Raw genomic sequence first — 19,497 nt, 5'->3', positions numbered from 1 at the left:
TGGCTTTGATAGCACAATTACCTTATCTTAACCAAAAATTTAATTTTATGCTAAAGAAAAAATTTAATACAAATATGCTAAAGTAGATAATACTAAATAAGGTTTACAGAACTTTTTTTTTTAGCTGAGATTTAAAAAATACAATCAAAGAAACCACTCTACCCTCTCTGCTAAACATTACTATGAGGATATCTAATTAAAATGAAATATCATCCTTAATCTTTTTTCCATCTTTGTTCCAAAAAAAAAAAAAAACATGTAAACACAGACTATTAGCTCTTACTGATTTTTCTAAATTTTTACTTGCTCGGTAGATGCAAGATAAATCACCTTTCTATGAAGTAAAATGTAATCCAGTCCTTACCAAGTATTAGACAGATGTAAGTATGAAAACCTAGTATTGTTAAGCAGCATAGCGGAGCCCTCATGCTTCTTCCTGATGCGCCTTCTCGTAATTGCAGGAGTCCCAACTCCTGTGGGAATTAAACGCATTTTAGAAATAGAAGAGCAGGACTACAAATCACTTTCAGAAAATTTAAAATGCTAGGTCATGTATTCCCACTCCTCATGAAGGTGGAGCTTATTTTTCTAGAGCTTAGAATGGTGGCAATGCCTTTTTATTGATAATTAAAAACAAAATTTACATTATAAACTGCCATAAGACAATCTCACAAATTCTTTTACACTAAGTTATCATAGAGAGAGAATGGCAGTGTTCATTTCATAGAAATTCTGTTATTTCTCTGATAAAACAATTATTAATCTATTAAAACATATTAAGGATCTAAATGCAAAGCACTATGGTAGGTATGAACAAAATACGGTCCTACGCCCTCAAGGATCTTTCTGTCAAAAAGGGAAGAGGGTTCATAAATGCATGATTTTCTTATTGTACTATGTTAATAAGTTGTTTGTATTAATATAAAAGAGATATTAATTGATATATTTTATTATTTCTTATATATTGAATGACATAAGAAAGAATAAATAATTTCGAGAGGGGTACTTGAGTGTTGGGGGAGGATAAGGGAAGGCTTCGTAGAACCCATGACATTTATCTCAAACCTAACAGAAGAAGAGGCTTTCAAGAGAACGATATTCGGGAGGAAAGTGGTTGGGGCGGGCATCCAAAACAGAGACCAACAGAAGCACAGAACAGGAAGGCACAGGGCTTGTTTGAGGAACAGCCAATTCCCAGTTTAGCAGGAGCACTGGGGAAGCGAGAAGTCTGATTTGTAAGGCAAATCAGGAAACACTGGCTAAAGTCAGATCACAGAGTCCTTGAATCCACGCTACAGTTTGGACTCTACTTGTGAGAAAATGTGGAGCCACTGAAGAAAAAAGGAAAAAAAGGAATGGTCAGGGGAGAAGGGTGACCATGAAATGAGGAGTAAGAATAGATTGAACATTATAGAGCATGATGGGATCACCAGAAACACACAATAGCACATGAAGAACGTGGACAGTGGTGTAAATAGAAAAAAATTGACAGCTTCTTGCACTTGTTCTCATACATTTCTCAAAACCTGCCCTCTTGACTAACAGAGACAAACTTTTTTAAGAAGGCAACTGTTGTAACATCGTATCACATGTTATGATTAATAAATGTTACATGCTACAGAAACAACAACAATATAGCAACATAACTAAAAAAACTTATGGAAAGCAAATTTCCTCTTTTAGTTTTATAATGAAACTTGTAAAAACACAAGGAAATCCAAAATACTGCAACTATGCTTGATTCATGTTATTTGACCCACTAGACATGGAAATCTGGCCTAACTCATTTTACAGATGAAGACTGGGGAGGGGGGGGTCACTAAAATGTTAAGAAAGCATATCTTAATTACACAAGACTACACATCCAGCAAGCAGCAATATTAGTAAAACTTGAGTTTTAATCCCAGAATTTAGATAACAAAGGTGAAAATTTTGAAATTTCAATAGAACAGCCATGGCCACCTCCTGAAAATTATCTCACTAGTTACAAGGTCATGTTGCATTGCCTTTACATTCAGTAAATAATGTTTCATCTTCCCTGTCAAAACTGATAAATTTGTAAAATAAATTTGTACCCTGTTTCCAGAAAATCCAATAAATTCTAGTAGTCTGATAATCCTTGCTGGTAAAAGGGACAGCATCTAAAAGAAAAAAAAAAAAATACAGACGTACTTACGTGTTAATGTATTTAACTAGATAACTGTCAAACTCCAAACAGCTTAGTGTTAATGCTTCAATAATATGAAAAATTAGAACCAAGTCAAAGCCACTAGACGTGTCTCAATCATCACATACTGTAGTTGTTACTTATGATTTAATTTCATTTAGCTAAGATTTTGAACTTAAAATTCTTTTTTTTTTTAATTTTTAAAAAGCCTGGACACTCTAAAGAATACCTTTTATGTGAAGTGATGAAAAGATAGGAAGGTAGCTCCTCAGTGCCCACCTCCAAACAGGATTCTTTTATGCTCCTTTCCCAGGAAGCAAAACTCTGTTTAGTATCATGCATCTGTATGATTCCACCACTTTATAATTTTCTCACCAATTCGAGTCAAACCTTAATAAAATTTCAAAATCTCTAAATAATATATTACAATTTCACAGATATCTACACAGACTCTTCATCTCCCCAAACCAAAAAAAAAAAAAACTGTTGCCCTCGAGTCGGTTCTGACTCATGGTGACTCTACATGTGTCAGACTAGACCTGCACTCCCCAAGGTTTTCCATTGCTGTAACCTTACAGAAGTAGACTGCCAGGTCTCTCTTTTATTGCACTGCTTGATGGATTCGAACCGCAACCTTTTGATTAATAGCCAAGTGTAAACCATTTGTGCCACCCAGGAATCTTCAAACTCCTCCCTCAAGTTATACTGCTCCCTCATCTATTTCTCCAGAGCCACTGCTGTCAAAGCGACAACATTACTGATACTGAAATGCAACTGGATTCCAAGGTCCTTATTACCAAAAACCTTACGAGTCTAGTCAGAGTGCTAGATGTTTCCTTTATATTGTACAACCCAAAACTACTCTGAGCATGTGCAGAACTTCACAACACATGCTAGTCAAAACACAGGAAAACAAATCCCACTCTTGCCACTTGTCAATCAAACCCAGTTAGAGGTTTGGGATGAGGTTCACAGGTTGTAGAGAAAGCAGTGAAAACTGTAGGTTCTCATACAATAGGTTCTGGCTTCTTCATAATTATTTCCTTACCAAATTAAAGGCTCCTATTCCAAGTTTGACACCTCCTTCAAACTCATAGAACAATTGTTGCTCACGTTTGTTCTTCTCAATTACATGCAGAATAGAAAGACATTCCCTGGATTGAAAAAAAAAAAGTTAAAGTTTACTATGACTGAAAATTAATGTGAAGAAAAATTATTTGTTAGGCCATCCAAACCTGCTAGAGATAATGATTATAAAGACCCGGATGACACAATCACCTGTGCAGCTACCACCTATCCCTCAGTGGAGGTTTCCATGTTGCTATGATGCTGCACAAGTTTCAGTGGGGTTTCCAGACTGAGATGGACTAGGAAAAAAGGCTGGTAATCTACTTTCAAAAACCAGCCAAGGAAAACCCTATGAATCGGAATGGTCCTATCTGCAACCAAGCCTGGGAACGGCACAGAACCAGGTAGCATTTAACTCCATTGTGCACGGGATTGTTATTAGCTGGGGGCCAACTCAACAAGAGATAACAACAAACCTTCTAATAAAACACACTGAGAAAGATACAACATCAGTTCTGTGGTATTCCTGCCACAGATGCATAATCTGAATTTAATCATGAGAAAACATTAGATAAATCTAAACTGAAAGATATTCTTCAAAACAACTAGCCAGTACTCTTGATAAATATCAGGGTCATGAAAATCAAAGTGAAAGACTAAGGAACTCTTTCAGGTTAAAAATGATTATGGAGACATGACAATTAAATACAACATCCAGTATCCTGGATTGGATTGGATCCTGGACCAGAAAGAGGACACTGATGTGACAACTGGGGAAATGTGAATAAGGTCGGTGGAGTAGATAATAATATTGCACCAATGTTAGTTTCTTGATTTTGATGACTGTACTGTGGTTTTGTAAGATGTTAACATCTGAAGGAAGGATAGATGGGGATCCTTTGTAATAACTCTGAAATTATTTTAAAGAGAAAAATTAGAATATGAAACAAAATGCATTTTAGGGCTATAAAAATACTTTCTTATGTTTTGGGCTAGTACTAAATCTATGCAGGATTTATTTTTGTGTAAATCATCTTTTTTTTTTTTTCTTCAAAATGAATGAGCAGACATTTTTTCCAAAACCATTTATTAAAGTACCCATCTTGTCCCACTGTTTTGAAAGAGATCTATATACATACAGGAATTCTGTATATTTTTAATTGCACGAACACACAGACACACAAATACATACTATCTATTTTAAAATACCATGGCCCATTCCACTAATAAATTTGTGCCATTATGAAACTATTTAATTCCTTTGGTTTTTACATTTCTATGACTGGACAAGCACTTGATCTTTTAGCATTCTTTTATATCTTCCAAAAAATATTTCAAGAAGAAATCTATAAACAGTATGCCAGGTTCCAAAAATCCCCCTTCCAGGTTTTTGAATGGAATATATTAGCTTTATAAAATAATCTTGGGTAAGAGTACCTCTTAAAATACTAAATCTTGGTTCTGCTTCCAGTAATGACAAAGTAGCCTGTATCAGATTAACCCTCCTACAGATAACAATGTATATTTAAAACATATTTGATGCCACCAGGAAGCGAAAAAAAATTGGCAGGAAATGGAGAAGAGATAAACATTGAAAGGAGGTTCTTAAACCTTGAAAGAAGGATTCCTGAATAAATTTTACATTTATATGGCTTTTCATCCGAAAGTACTCCTAGTCCACTCAATACTGGGTGGCTAGCACTCAAACAGAAAGCCACACTCTTACTGGCTCAAAAAGTCAGAGTACTGAATTCAAAGCTGCCAGGCTGACTGTAAGATAATGGAAAAGTCCCAGGTAGGAGAGAACCACATAGGACAGGAACATCAAAAGCTGACTAAAAATGCCACCCAAGTTCTTGGCTGATCCATTAACCATGCAAGCACTAGGAAGATTCCAAGGAAAAGCAGGAGGAAGATGGCAGAAAAACAGAGCAGAGATTTCAGATGCTGTGTACTACGGGAGAGTGAAGCCTAAGTCTGGTCAAGTTAAATGCTTCTTACTAACAAAAATCGGCACTCTTCAGAGAAAGAAAACAGAATCCAGTCTCTACAGTGTATCATCTAATGTGCAATAAAAAATTAATGGACATGAAAAAAACAGAAAAATATGACATATAGTCAAGAGAACAATCAGTCAATAGGAAGCTACCCCAAGATGACCCATATCTTGGGATATAAACTTTAAAGTAGCTATTATAAATAAGTTCAAAGACTTAAAGGAAAATGTGGTTATAATGAATAAATACAATGGGAATAAACATAAATATAATGAGAATTTATATTTGAGAAATAGAAACTATTAAAATGGACATTATGGAAGGGAAAAGTACAATATTTGAATTTTTAAAATTCTTCACCTGGGCTTAACAGCACATTGGAATGGGCAAAACAAAGTATCAGTGATTTTTATAAAAGATCAATAGAAATTATCCAATTAGAAAAAAAATTTTTTTAATGAATAACGTATCAACGACCTATGGAACAACACCAGGCAGACTAATATGTATAATCACAATCCCAGAAGGAGAGGAAAGAGAATGTGGGCAGAAAAAAATATTTGGGGAAATATTGGCCACAGATTTCACAAATCCATACTTAAGCACATCATAGTCAAACTGCTGAAAAGCAAAGATACAAAACAGTCCTCAAAGCTGCCAGAAGAAATGACACATTACATATGGGGGGAGGGGGAGGATAATACAAATGACAGCTTGTGGTCAGAAACAATGGAGGCTATAATATGATGGAATGACAGCTTCAAAGGGCTGAAAAGAAAAAAAAAAAAATTCAACCCAGAACAGTATACTCAGCAAAAGTAGCCTTCAAAAATGAAGGCAAAAGTAAAGGCATTATATAAATGAAAATAAGAGGCTTTACCGAAAGCAGACACACACCGCACTACAAAAAAAATGCTAAAGGAAGTTCTTCAGTCTGAAAATAAGTAGGAAAGAATGAAGAACACCAAAAGTGGTAGATATATGGGAAAATAGAGAAGAGTATAACATAAGCGAAAGTTAGACACTGTACTGTGGGGTTTATAATATACGTAAAAAAAAAAAAAAAACCCGTTGCCATCGAGTCAATTCTGACTCATAGCAACTCTACAGGACAGAGTAGAACTGCCCTACAGGGTTTCCAAGGAGCAGCTGGTGGATTCGAACTGCTGACGTTTTGGTTAGCAGCCAAATGCTTAGCCACTGTACCACCAGGGCCCCATAACATACGTAGGTGTACCCTATATCATAAAAATTGTATAAAGGACAATAGGTGGTAAACAAAACTATACTTCTGCAAAATTCTTATATTTAATGTTCAGTGGTACAATATTAACTTTAAGGAGACTGTGATAAGTTAAGAAGCATATTGTAATCACTAGAGTAACCACTACAAAATTTGTTTTTACATTAAAAAAAATTTAAAGTAGTATATAGAATAGAGCGATTACACTGAAACTTTTTTTTTTTAAAACTAAATGAAGGCAGGAGGGGAGGGAATAGATGAGGCACAAAGGTAAAGCAAAATAGCAGTAATAAATGCAAACATATTAACTGTATGCACATCCACAAGAAATACAATTTAAAAATAAAAACTAGATAGATTTAAAATGAAAGACTGTAAGTCATGTGAACACCAATTACAAAAAAGCATGAATACCTATATCTAAATCAGACAAAATAGATTTCAAGATGAGGAATATTACCAGAGTTAAATAGGGACATTTCATAATTACAAAAGGGTAAATTCATCAGGAAGACAAACCAATCATAAATATAGTCAGCCTAACAGAGGTTCAAAATATACTAAGCAAAAACTGACAGAACTAAAAGGAGAAAAAGGTGACTCCATAATCAAAGATGGAGATTTTAACACCCTGAACAATTGATAGAACTAGATTTAAAAAAACCAGTAAGGATACAGAAGCTATGAACAACATATGGTCCATCTTAATTATATACCCAACAACAACAAAATAATGCACTGCACAGCACAAATACAGAATATTTCCATCACTGCAGAAAGCTCTATTGGGCAACACTGCTATAAAGTCTACACCAAAAACATACCTGTCATTTTAAATTAATATATTGTTTTTAGGAAAGAGGTAACTAAGATTATCTAATTAGATATTGTCTGTAGCTTTCTTTTCGGCTGTTTTGCTTTTAAAATGCTATCTACACTTAAATTCTAATGTCCTATGGCACTGAATATATATTTAGTATGCCAAAAATCAAGTGCATTTTTACCAATTCCAAATTAAAAAACAAAAAAAAAAGCCTAGCCATACTTAGTTTATGAGAATTTTGAAAAACAAAGTGGTACATAGCACAAGAATCATTTAAAAAACCACAGCTTATTTTTTAACTTACTTATATATTTGGTAACTTGTTCTAATTTTGAGTCCACCTTTGATGAAGTTGATCATATTTTCATCCTGAAAATAATTCAATTAAATGATTAGATTATTTAGCAAAAATTTTTAAACTGTCCTCATAGCTGTATATTTGTGTGATTAGAACAAAACACTATTGAGGGCAGAATTCTGAAATGAGCACATTCTTCTTGCTTTACATTTAATTTACTTTTTTTTTTTTTTTTTGTAATTTTTCTTCCAAATTAGAGAACAATGAAAAGAGAACATTTTAATAATCCTTGAATTACATTATATTATCAAGGAAGTAATCTTCATCAACTAGAAGCCATATGGGTTAGTCCAAACCTAGTTTAATAAACATCATCATCTATTGAACTCTTCTTTTCTAGGTTCAATAGAATCCAAATAGTTGACTTCAAAGGTATGCTCTAAGACCAACTTTCCAGTCCATCATGCGCCAGTAAATGGGACTATCGTTCTTCGTTCACAGGGCACTTTCGCAGGCAGAATCTATTTAACACTGTGAATTTAAATCATACACATAACTGCTCTGGATTCCAAAGTGGCTCTGTCACTAATCTGCTATTTTGTTTTAGGGAAAAAGAAAAAACTTCTCTTTGCCTGATGGTCATCCACCATAAAATTGAGGCAGCTGGCCTAGATAAGTGCCATTTCAGGGTCAGGCATTTTGGGATTCCAAGAAAGTCTTTTAGTAAACTATATCAAACAACCACTTGCAAGAAGCTATTCTAATAAATGGAGCCAATGGAGACAGTCCCGTGTTTCATAGTTCCAGTCTATTGATACTAGAAAGATGCTCTGGCATTTAGTTCTTGTGCACTTAATCATTCTTTTGAAGCAAAAGAAAAAACTGATTTTAGTTTATTAGCTTCATTAATTAAATATATAACATTTCAATTACAAGAATCAATGAATAAAAAATTGATTTATACACTATATTATACAATTTAAATGTTTACCTTCTTATTTTAAGGAATCTTAGGATTACACAAATACCCGCCAGGAAAGTATTTCTTAAATTTCCTTAAAATCTGCTTTGAATAGGAGAATTTCATTTCATGATTCATCAAACATTTGCTGAATGTCTATTGCACATCAGGCACCCAAATGCAAGAACAGGTGAAAGCAGTACAACGTGCTGTGGATGGAGGCAGGCACGGGGACGAAGACATGCACACACAGGATGTCATGATAGCACAGAGGAGGGCATGGTGAGGGCCAGGAGAGCCTTCTGGAAGCATCAGGACTTACAGCATAAAAGGCGATTAGGAAAGGCCAGGTAAGGGAAGGCAAAGCAGATGTGAACTTTGTAAACAAAGGAAAAGTCAGGTGGAAAGTCTGGGAAGCATTAAAGAGCATGGTGTGCTTGGCCATCTGTGTACGTGTGTCTCAGCAGTGCTGAGGAACCTACTGCAAAGAAGGGAATGACCCAGAAGGAAGAAAGCTACTTCTACCCTTGCCACTCAAGTCTGTAACACAACCCTGTCAGTACCACCTGAGGGCATCTGCAAGAGGAGGGAGGAGAGAACCTGGTGGGGAGATACCAGTTTAGTTTAAAAGAGCCTCTCCCATATCTGATATTTTGACATAGAGCCACTAACTGCTGATGCAGACAGGACATGGTCAGATTCCCATCTTGGAGAGGGTGTCCAGTTACAGAATGGAGAATGGGCTAGAGGTAAGAAAGCTTAGAGACAGAAGGTTACTAGGTTACTGTGCAGTTTTGGAAAGAGTTGATGAGCACCTCCTCCAACAATGATAGCCAGGACAAAGAGATGGAGCTGCTAAATTCTCAAAAGGCAAAAGAAGCATGACTGAACCTGGTTATGGAGGCTGGAGAAAGAACGAAGAGTCATGTCAGGGATATCCCCCAGATGTTTAATTTAAAACTCCAAATATAAAATAGGCTTTCATCCCAGATTTGATTCCCAAATCCTCATTTAGATTCTGGGCCTCTGTGACTAGCATCATGATCCTTACTGAGGCAGTAAGATTGTCGTTTTCAACCAGCCTTCATAATGTACAGAGTTTTAAAAACAGGGTCATGGACCTCACTGATTGAATTTTACTAAGCCAGAATCCAACTGAGGAGGTCAACATCCAGAAAAGAAAGACGCAGCTCTCAAAACAATTTAAAAGACTGGGATTCAGGAAGGTTTTTTCCCCAATGTGCAAATTAATTTCTGCCTCCTTCCAATCTCCACCCCATCTCAACCTTTCTGTACCTATCACTGCCTCCAGTGAGACCATGATGGAGAAATCTGCTTGTGGAAGCACCGGAAGATACAGTGATAGACAAGGTACTGATGGTAACAGTTCCTAAAGGTGAAATGAAAATGCCGAATAAGCAAAAAGTCATTGTTTTGTTCAGGAACTTTTAAAAACTGCTCTTACAGAAGATGAAATAAAATTAAGAAAGGGAAATGAGAAGAGAAAGAGGGGAAAAATAAAATCTGAAATAGCATGAAAAGTTTGGCTATCTATGCATGCATAACTGAGCTCTACTGAAGCATATGGGGCAAGGAGGGGCTGGCCAAGGACAAGGGAAGCCTCCTCTGCCCTGGCCACTCCTGTGTGCAGCACTCCGCCATTAGCAAGCTCAAAGAGCTTTCCCATAGAGAAGGATCCTGAAGTTAGGTGTGGCAGCTGCAAGACAGTTTATTTAAAAGCAGTGATTGCCAGTAGGCCGACTGAAGGTCAAAGCAGACTCAGTGCATCTGAGCAGGACTAAAGCTCCCTGGAGTCTTTTTTCAGCCAAAGTTTATCAGAATAATAAATATCTTTCATGGCATCTCTAAGTCAAAAGAACTGAAGCACCATCATCAAATGATTCATGTTTCTCTCTGCAGCGCTGGCGGTCTTCCCCGCCAATACCAATTCTCAGCCAAGCGTTTATTACCTGCACAAACGTGAGTGCTGCTTTCTGTAGGAGACACTCGGCATAACAGATTTCGGCATGCATTTCCTCTATTAAAAACAAATAAAATTATATTAAAGAAAATCCCATGTCCATAGTAACTGCTCTGAGATGCTCAGAAAAGACTGGTGGATAAATGAGCTCAAGAGAGACACAAAAACCTAGATTGCTTTGGTGCTTCCATAAAAGCAAAATGAAAACCTCGGTATTGATCTCTCTGCAAGATCTTCCTGGAATGTAGGGAATGTTCTGGGAATGGTCCCATTCAAATGTAAGTGCAAAGAGCCAGGCACTTCACCTCAGAGACACAAACTCAACTCCAAGAGAAAATCAAAGTTTAGAGACATTCTTTTTAAAAAAGGAAACCATTTTTTTTAACTTAATAGTAACATGCAAGTTAACACAATTATAAAGATTTAGAAACAAATTAAATTTATAAATCCTAGCCTCCTTTCAATATGAAGATATGACAATTATGATAATGACTAGACACATTATTAACTTGAAGAGAGAGCAGCAATTCCATAGAGTTCTGTCAAAGGGGCTGGCTGCTCCACATACCCAAGTCATGACTTCTCAGGCACAGAAGACTCGATGTAGAAATAGTAATATCACAGTTTGGGGCTATATTGATTGTTTAGATATTTATCACAAGAACAAAAGGGGCTATGTAAAGCTATGTATATCCCAAGGACATGTGGAGTGTCCCAAAACACATGGTCTATCTTCCTAAACAATCTACTGTACTTGCAGAGATTGAGGAGAAAAAGTCTTGGCTTTATTTTGCATAAACAAAATCAGCAGATTCCTGCTTTATTCATAAGATGTAAATTTGTATGTTGTTTAAGTAAATGAGCTTGGGGTATTTAACAGCCTGGATTGGAGGACAGACTTTGCCATGTGTGAGCTAGAGGACCTTGCACAAGCTACTGACCTCTCTCTGCTGGTCTCCTCATTTATAAAGTGGCTAATAAGGTATCTACTTCACAACTGAAGGATTCAGTGAGGGGCTGCATGTAGAGCTCACTATCCACAATTAACGCTGGATAAATGTGAGCCGCTTCCACTAATATGGGTGCTTAGGGTTCATGTCATGCTTTTTGGTGTGAGCTTAGAAAGCAGACATTTTTATGTGAAGTCAGGGACATAAGGTATTTCTGTGTTATTGGGAATACTGTTCAATTAAATTGGATAAGACTAGTGCTTTATTTCTTTCACTCACACACAGAGACCCTGCTCCCCAACATACACACACAAAACCCACTGGTTCCCATAAACTCGTTCAACTTCCTGCCATGTTCATATTCCAAATGTTTAGTTTACAAAGAAGCAACTATGCAGCTAAAATCCCCAGCAGCACGCTGCAGGTGGAGCCAAACCCATGACAGGCAAGCCTTGAGGAGTTATGGTCTGTGCACCTTGTGGAAGCAAGAACAGAGGGTCTCAGTTCTTAGGAACGCTTCACTTCAAAATGTCCTTCTGGATTTTCTCAGTGTGTTCAGTGGGGTAAAAACTGGTAACTTGTATTTTTACGGAATCACCTGAATACTCTCTCCCTAGGTAAATGGGTAATAAAACTGGGAATTGTTAGAAGTTAGTAACTTTGAATGTCTACTCAGTAACACAGATTGCTGACCTAAGGCACGTGCAGAGGGGGATGAGGTCGATGCTGCTAGAGTGACCAGCATGAGCAAAGGCGCGGAGGAAGGAAAGCACAGAGCACCTCCAGAGAAGGGCCAGTGGTCCACCTTTGTCTGAAGCATAAGGTGTGTAAAGGGAGGAGCTGGCAATGGGGCTGGGAAGTTAACTCAGGGTTAAATTATGAATGACCGTGAATGTCAGAGTCTCGGCCTGATTCAGAGGCAATGGTGAGTCCTTGCAGAGAACTGACCAGTAGGGTGGATGGGTAAGGGTTAAGCTAAAGATGGACAAATCAAAGAGCTGCATAAAGGATATAGTGAAAAGACAAAGATAAAAAGGCAAGAAAGTTTGAACTCTATATTAAAGATATAGATATTCTTCATATTAAATCTCTTTCCCACTCTAGATGCTGCATATAAATATCTTGCTTTTAAAAAGCAATTTGAAACCCATTCAGGGCAGCACGCCAGCCATAAAAGATGAGCGGGTGTGTTCCATGTTAAACTCATGAAAAGTTTAATTAAATATACTCACTCCTGCAGACAACCAGCCACTCATGGATATAAATGGAAATTACCAAGAGGAAAAACAAATCACAGACTCAAGCTACAATGTTTTGACATGCTCCCTTGAACACAGAGTCTGTTTGGGTTGCAGTGACAGCCAAACGCACTAGGAATAAAATGCAACTTAATTTATAAAAGTCTTATTTCTTCACTTGAGTTATACTGGGCAGTTCTTAGTTCTCAAAATCAACCATTAAGCATTTATGTGTAGGTACGTACCAGAATATCTCTTAGTTGTAAATTCCTTAGTCCACTTAAGGAAATACCTTCATGATGCACTGAAATGTTAGCTAAGCACAGCCTTTAGATATAAAATTCTAAATAAATCTATATTTCAGAATAGGCTATAGTCACAAGCTACTTTATTTTGTATTTTATTGTTGTCGTTGTTGAGAATTTATACAGCAAAACATACACCAATTCAACAATTTCTACATGTACAATTCAGTGACACTGATCACATTCTTTAAGTTGTGCAACAATTCTCACCCTCCTTTTCTGAGTTGTTCCTCCCCCATTAATATAAACTCACTGCCCCCAAAGTTCTTATTTAATCTTTCAAGCTGCTATTGCCAATTTGATCCCATATAGATAGATCTTAGAAGAGCACAACGCTCAAAGCAGACCTTCTTTACTAGTTAAGCTAAACTACTGTATTAAGACTTCAGGGAATATTTTTGGTTTAAGGTTTAAAGGTTATCTCATGGCAATAGTTTCAGGAATTCATCCAGGCTCCACAAGTTATTTTATTTTTTAGTAATCAGTAAGTAGTAATTTTCTGCCTTTTTTCAGATTTTATAATATGCCATGCTCCAAAGACATTTCATAAAGAACATGGTATCATCTATTTTCAAGATGTCTAACACAGCAATAATCCAATACTTCCCTCATCTATATATGACGTTTTGTGCCCTTTTCTACCTGCCTACAGAAATGAGAGTGGGCTACAGTGGCAAAAGCTGTGGTTTAGGGACAGGCAGATGAGGTTTGAGCCCTGCTCTGACAGCTGGGCCATTTATGTAATCTCTCTGAACATAAGTCCCTAGTCTGGAAAGAGGAGGTGACATGAGGGCAGTTTCTGGCATGTAGAGGGTGTCTTTAAAAAAAATGAGCATTACCATTATTTTTAATGTTATTATTATTATTTACACTCACAAAACATCATGCCATTCTTCCCAAAACTAAGGTAAAAAAAAAAAACTTAAATGTCAGCCTTCACACTGCAAAGGAAAGGCAGGGGAAGGGTCAAGGCATTGGGTAAGGGAAGAGGAAGAGGCACTGGAAAGAAGAAGTCACATAGAGGGTAACAGAAAGAATACAAAGGAAAGAGGCAAGTTCCTTTTGGGCCTATTTAATTTCCCACTGACCCACTTTAATGTATTTTAGGCCTACTGGTGCCAATTTACATAAATGGCCCAAAGATAAAAAATATGAAGACATATTCCATCTGAAATCAAGGGTATAAATAAAAGCTTATGGGCTCTTGGAGATGAGTTTCTTGAGAAAGAGAAGGGCTTCAGCTGCCTGGAATGACAAACAAAATGTCTTTCTGTTCTAAGATGGTTCCGGGGTCAACATTATACCCTTTTGGAACAAGTCCCAAAGATGTGAGCATGTCTCATAATCCTCTCCTGTAATCAACACTTTAACCTCACACCACACAAATGTTCCTACCCAATGTCACAACAAGCTGAAGGCGCTCTTCAAACAAGATCCACAAAACTTCATCATAAAACACATCAAAAATGTGCCCACCATACACTTGTCCACTAGGAATGATTCTGTCAGCAGTACCCAGAATTGCTCCTGGTTGCACCAGCCACAACTCTTACGGTGTGTTATCGCTTCCAGAGAATGTCTGACAATGACAGCACAGGCACAAGTTCCCTATGGATGGAAGACGTTGTCTTCTACAATGGTCCTGTTTAAAGAACACATTTTCTCTTCTACAGGGTTATCTGGATGCTCCTTTCTCACTTGTAAACCACTCTGACCAGAGTTTAAACTCATAAAACAGTTGGTCATGGAACTTTTACCCTAATCTCAGTGAGGACAGCAAAAAGACTCATTTCCTCCCATTTATCTGACCAGGGTGTTATTGCCATTCATGGATTCTTGAATATTCCTAAAGGTCTACAAACCAAACATCTTCCATACTGACATATTATCAGTTTCTTTAGAAGTATAAAGTTACTTTTACCTTGGACAAAAAATTTTTAATATAGTGTAGAAAATATAAACTCTTACACATATATGGTAAGAATATAAACTGACCTAACTCTTTGGAGAAAAAATTGGCAGTAGCTGTAAATTTTTTTTAATTTTCAAACCCTCAGGCCCTGTAATCCCACTTTTAAGAATCTATCCCATGAAATACTTGCAAAAATACATGAAGATAATAGGCACAAGGATTTTAGGACAGAATTATCTGTAATAGTGAAAAGATAAAAACAATGTAACTGTCCTTCGATAAAGAAAATATAAGTCAATTATATAGTACACCTATCCTATGGAATATGACATAGCTGTTAAACAGGATGAAATACATTTTCTATGTATTGACCTGAGAAAATATCAATGTCAAAAATCACACTGTAGAACAAAATGTGTAGTGTGATTCTATGCCTGCCAAACACAAACACATGAACAACACAAAAACCATGTGTGTAGCTTATGTATATATTTGTTTATATACACAGAAAATCTTCAAGACTTCAAAACCAAACTATTAACAATAATTACTTCTGGAGGGTGAGTATCATGGACAAGAGGAAAAGACATTCCATTTACTTGAGACACTTTGGTACTGAATTTTATGAGCATTATCACCTTTTAATTTTTTAAACAAAGGAATAAATTAAATTTTTTTAAATGATTCTTACCTTCAGTCAGCTGTTCCAACGATCCTCTGGAAAGGAGACTCGAAAAAGATTCGACAACAGTGCTCTTTTTCCTGTATCTGCGTTGAATAAGTAGAAAGGGATGTGGGAAATAGGAAAAATAACAATCCATCAGGCCAATCACACCAGAAATCTAAACCCTAAAGCCTATTGAGTAAAGATCACCATTTTGAGCCCTGCACATCCAACACCCAGCACTGGGCTGGTCCCCTGCCGGCACTCAGCTTGAGTTTACTGAATAAATAAACGAGTGGGCAAACCCACACAAACCAGTGGATACTAAGCCCTCAAAGATGAGATCTATGTGGCTAAAATCAATATTTCTGGGGTAAGAGTCTCCAGAGATTAAGAATGGAGATAAAAGTGCATTATTTGGGAACTCTCTTCATTTAAGCGCTTACAACATAATTACATTAGAATCTAATTTTCACCTATGTTAAAATTCACCCATGCTGATAATAGCTTTTGCTGAGGGTCTTCTTACACACACGGCAAAGCTTAAAATAAAACTAAAATTCCATCTCATTTTCACCAACCAAAAGTGTTCAAATATGTCCTTTCTTAAGCAAACATAACATTCCCTTCCCACATGAAACAAGAATGTTCCTTTCTTAGTGGAGCTGAAATCTCCCCTCAGAACATCTTTGTAGCTCAGGCCTCAAGTTATCAAAAACAAAAAGTGGAAGGCATATAGCTGCCAAGTGTGTGGCCAAATAAGAATAATACTATTATTCCTAATAGAAAAATTTTTAACTTTTTTTTAATTGTACTTTAGATGAAAGTTTACAGAGCAAACACATTTCCCATTAAACAATTAATACACGTATTGTTTTGTGACATTGGTTGCCAACCCCACGACATGTCAACACTGTCCCCTTCTAGACCTTGGGTTCCCCATTACTACCTTTCCTGTCTCATCCTGCCTTCTTGTCCTTGCCCCTGGGCTGTTGTACCCCTTTAGTCTCGTTTTGTTTTATGGGCCTGCCTAATCTTTGGGTAGAAACCCTGGTGGCATAGTGGTTAAGTGCCAACAGCTGCTAACCAAAAGGTCAGCAGTTCAAATCCAGCAGGCACTCCTTGGAAACTCTATGGGGCAGTTGTACTCTGTCCTATAGGGTTGCTACGAGTCGGAATCAACTTGACGGCAATGGGTTTGGTTGTTTTTTTTTAATCTTTGGGTGAAGGGTGAACCTCAGGTGTGACTTTATTACTGAGCTGTAAGGGTACCCAAGGGCCATACTCTCAGGATTTCTCCATTCTCTGTGAGGCCAGTAAATCTGGTCTTTTTGTGTGTGTGTGAGTTAGAATTTTGTTCTACATTTTTCTCCAGCTCTGTCCGGGACCCTCTATTGTGATCCCTGTCAGAACAGCTGGTAGTAGTAGCCGGGCATCATTTGGTTGTGCTGGACTCTATATGGTGAAGACCGTGGTAGGTGTGGTCCATTAGTCCTCTGGACTAATCTTTCCTTTGTGTCTTTGGTTTTCTTCTTTCTCCCTTGCTCCAGACAAGGTGAGACCAGTAGAGTATCTTAGATGGCTCCTCACAAGCTTTTAAGACCCCAGACACTACTCACCAAAGTAGAATATAGAACATTTTCTTTATAAACTACATTATGCCAATTGAGCTGGATGTTCTCCGAGACCATAGTCCCCAGAGCCCTCAGCCCCCAATAGAAATTTTTGACGCCCTTATATAAAACTACATGAGGCCAAGAAGCTTTGGAGCAAAAGTCCTTTTCCGTAAGCGTGACCAAGTTCAAATGCGGAGCTCTCAGTCAGACAAACAGTATTTTAGTCATAAGGATGTCAAGGTTTGAAGTCATACCTCAAGTACTTAATTACTCAGTCGTACCTTTGGCAGGTTTGCAAAGCGTCCTTCATGGCGGAAACGCCATTTTGGATATCCTGCTGCTCAAAGGTCATAACAGCCTGCAACACCACAATGGTGCTGTAGCCCAACGCATGGTACATGCTGTCCTTTGCCCTGGGGAGAACGCAGGAAGTTAGTACTTTTCAGGTCAACTGAAGGCCTTTTCTGATACTAATCACAAGAAACCCTAACAAAAACACATCCTGACTTTCAGGGTAAAAACCCTCCTTCACCATAATCGCTGAGATGATATGGACTGTGAAAGACATGCTCTAAAGAAAGAACCAAGGGTTTTCCAAGTTAAACCCACAAAGGCAGAATGAAACGGTCCAAGTTGAAGCTGAAGCAGACGTGCTTTTCCCTGTTTTAGCACAAGGGGGCACCCTGTGGATTCATTTCCTAGAACAAGATATTTAAACCAAACCAATTTTTCCCAGATGGTCACCTTCTCTTATTGAACAAAGGGTACTGCACTGTCTTCAGCTCTAAAATACAAACTAAGATAAAGGCTACTGTAAATGTATTTTGTGACAGAGCAATTTTGATATGATTTTTGAAAAATAAAGCCTTGATTAAAATCATCTGCAGAAGGCCAAGAGGAAGCGAGAATTCTACAGTAAGTTAGGTCTGCCTAGAAGCCCTGACAAAAGTACACTCTAGACTTCATATAAAAAAAATAAATACTATGAATTCTATTATCTGTGACTCTTGATAAAAGTTCATGATTATTTAGATTATCAAGTTATCAGTGTAAAGTGCTTCATTTCTTAAGGACGTTAATTATTCTGATTCTCAGGCTGTGAAAATCTTCTCACCTCTTGTCTCGAAACTTAAGTTCTGTTAATTGATTGTTTATAAGTTTTAAAATATCTGTGCGTGGTTTTGTTTTTAATTCAAATATTAATGCACAGCCGGCTGTCATGCAGAACAATCCAAGTCACATTATTCCTTTCCCTGTGGAAGCAGTCTAATGTCCTTTGGTAATCTGCAGCTTGTCCTGAACAACGAGGGCACTCACTGCTGTTCAGAAGAACCATAAGGAATAAGAGCTGCCCAACGCTAATCATTAAGTGTGGTTTCAAAGCTCACATTTTTACTGAAAGCTCTTCCAAGAGGGGGAAAAAAGTGCTTTTAACAGTAAAACGTGCACAAAGATCAGAGAATCTAAAACTAAGCACAATACTAAATAATTTGTTTTCTTTTTATATTATGATCAGCTGAGTGTCAGTGGCAGAGAAAAAAAGGAGACAAAAAATGGAAGGAAACAGACAGGCAGGCAGGCAGACGGAACAGACAGAGGGAGAGAAAGAGAGAGTCTGAGGAACTGAGAACACAGGGAAAAAGCAAGAGACACACAAAGGGAGAGGTGAGAGGCAGTGTGGCACAGAGATTTTGAGAGTCTGCAGACAACAATGGACAATTTCCTTAGGCTATGGGCTATTTTATCACCTTTTTAGCATTTGAGATTAGCATATTCTAGTCAGACCCCTCGCCATTTCAAAGGAAATTGTTTTTCAACTATAATTAAGCATTTTATAAGCATAATAGGAACACCCACAAAAAATATTTTATACTCAAAAAGAACTCAAGCCCTACAAAAACATAACTGAAAAACCAAACCCACTGCCATCGAGTTGACTCCAACTCATAGCGACCCTATAGGACAGAGTAGAACTGCCCCATAGGGTCTCCACGGAGAGCCTGGTGGATTCGAACTGCTGACCTTTTCGTTAGTAGCAGAACTTTTAACCACTGTGTCCTACAAAGCTATTTAAAATGACAATATTTGAACAAGTAATAACGGAAATTGAAATATGACGAAAAATTAGAACAGTTTAAGTGATTAAATTTGAAAAATCAGATTGCTTAACTGGATGCTAAAACTGACCAACAGTAAGTAACTGACCAACCAAATTAACTTACAAACATCCAGGTGGAAATGCAGATAAATTCACTTACAAAATCCAGGTGGAAA

At 37.2% G+C, this 19,497-nt stretch overlaps 1 protein-coding gene across 14 annotated transcripts in view; it reads right to left on the bottom strand.

Annotated features, from left to right (window-relative positions):
• TTC39B (tetratricopeptide repeat domain 39B) overlaps positions 1–19,497 on the bottom strand; it is a 140,174-nt gene that overhangs the window by 23,948 nt on the left and 96,729 nt on the right. For all 14 annotated transcript variants that reach the window (XR_010322859.1, XM_023545258.2, XM_023545253.2 and 11 more), the window contains 7 exons: positions 17,505–17,636; positions 15,635–15,711; positions 10,528–10,595; positions 7,603–7,667; positions 3,216–3,321; positions 2,076–2,141; positions 365–473 (listed from right to left, as the gene is read on the bottom strand). Coding sequence is in view for 13 of the 14 variants with exons in the window: in XM_023545258.2 (XP_023401026.2) it covers positions 365–473; positions 2,076–2,141; positions 3,216–3,321; positions 7,603–7,667; positions 10,528–10,595; positions 15,635–15,711; positions 17,505–17,636 (623 nt within the window). In the remaining variant the exon portion in view is untranslated. The remainder of the gene's footprint in view (positions 1–364; positions 474–2,075; positions 2,142–3,215; positions 3,322–7,602; positions 7,668–10,527; positions 10,596–15,634; positions 15,712–17,504; positions 17,637–19,497) is intronic.

Source organism: Loxodonta africana, chromosome 9 (genome assembly GCF_030014295.1).
Source record: "Loxodonta africana isolate mLoxAfr1 chromosome 9, mLoxAfr1.hap2, whole genome shotgun sequence".
Lineage (NCBI taxonomy): Eukaryota > Metazoa > Chordata > Mammalia > Proboscidea > Elephantidae > Loxodonta > Loxodonta africana.
Note: the sequence above shows the minus strand (reverse complement) of the source record. Positions and strands in the feature narration are given on the sequence as shown.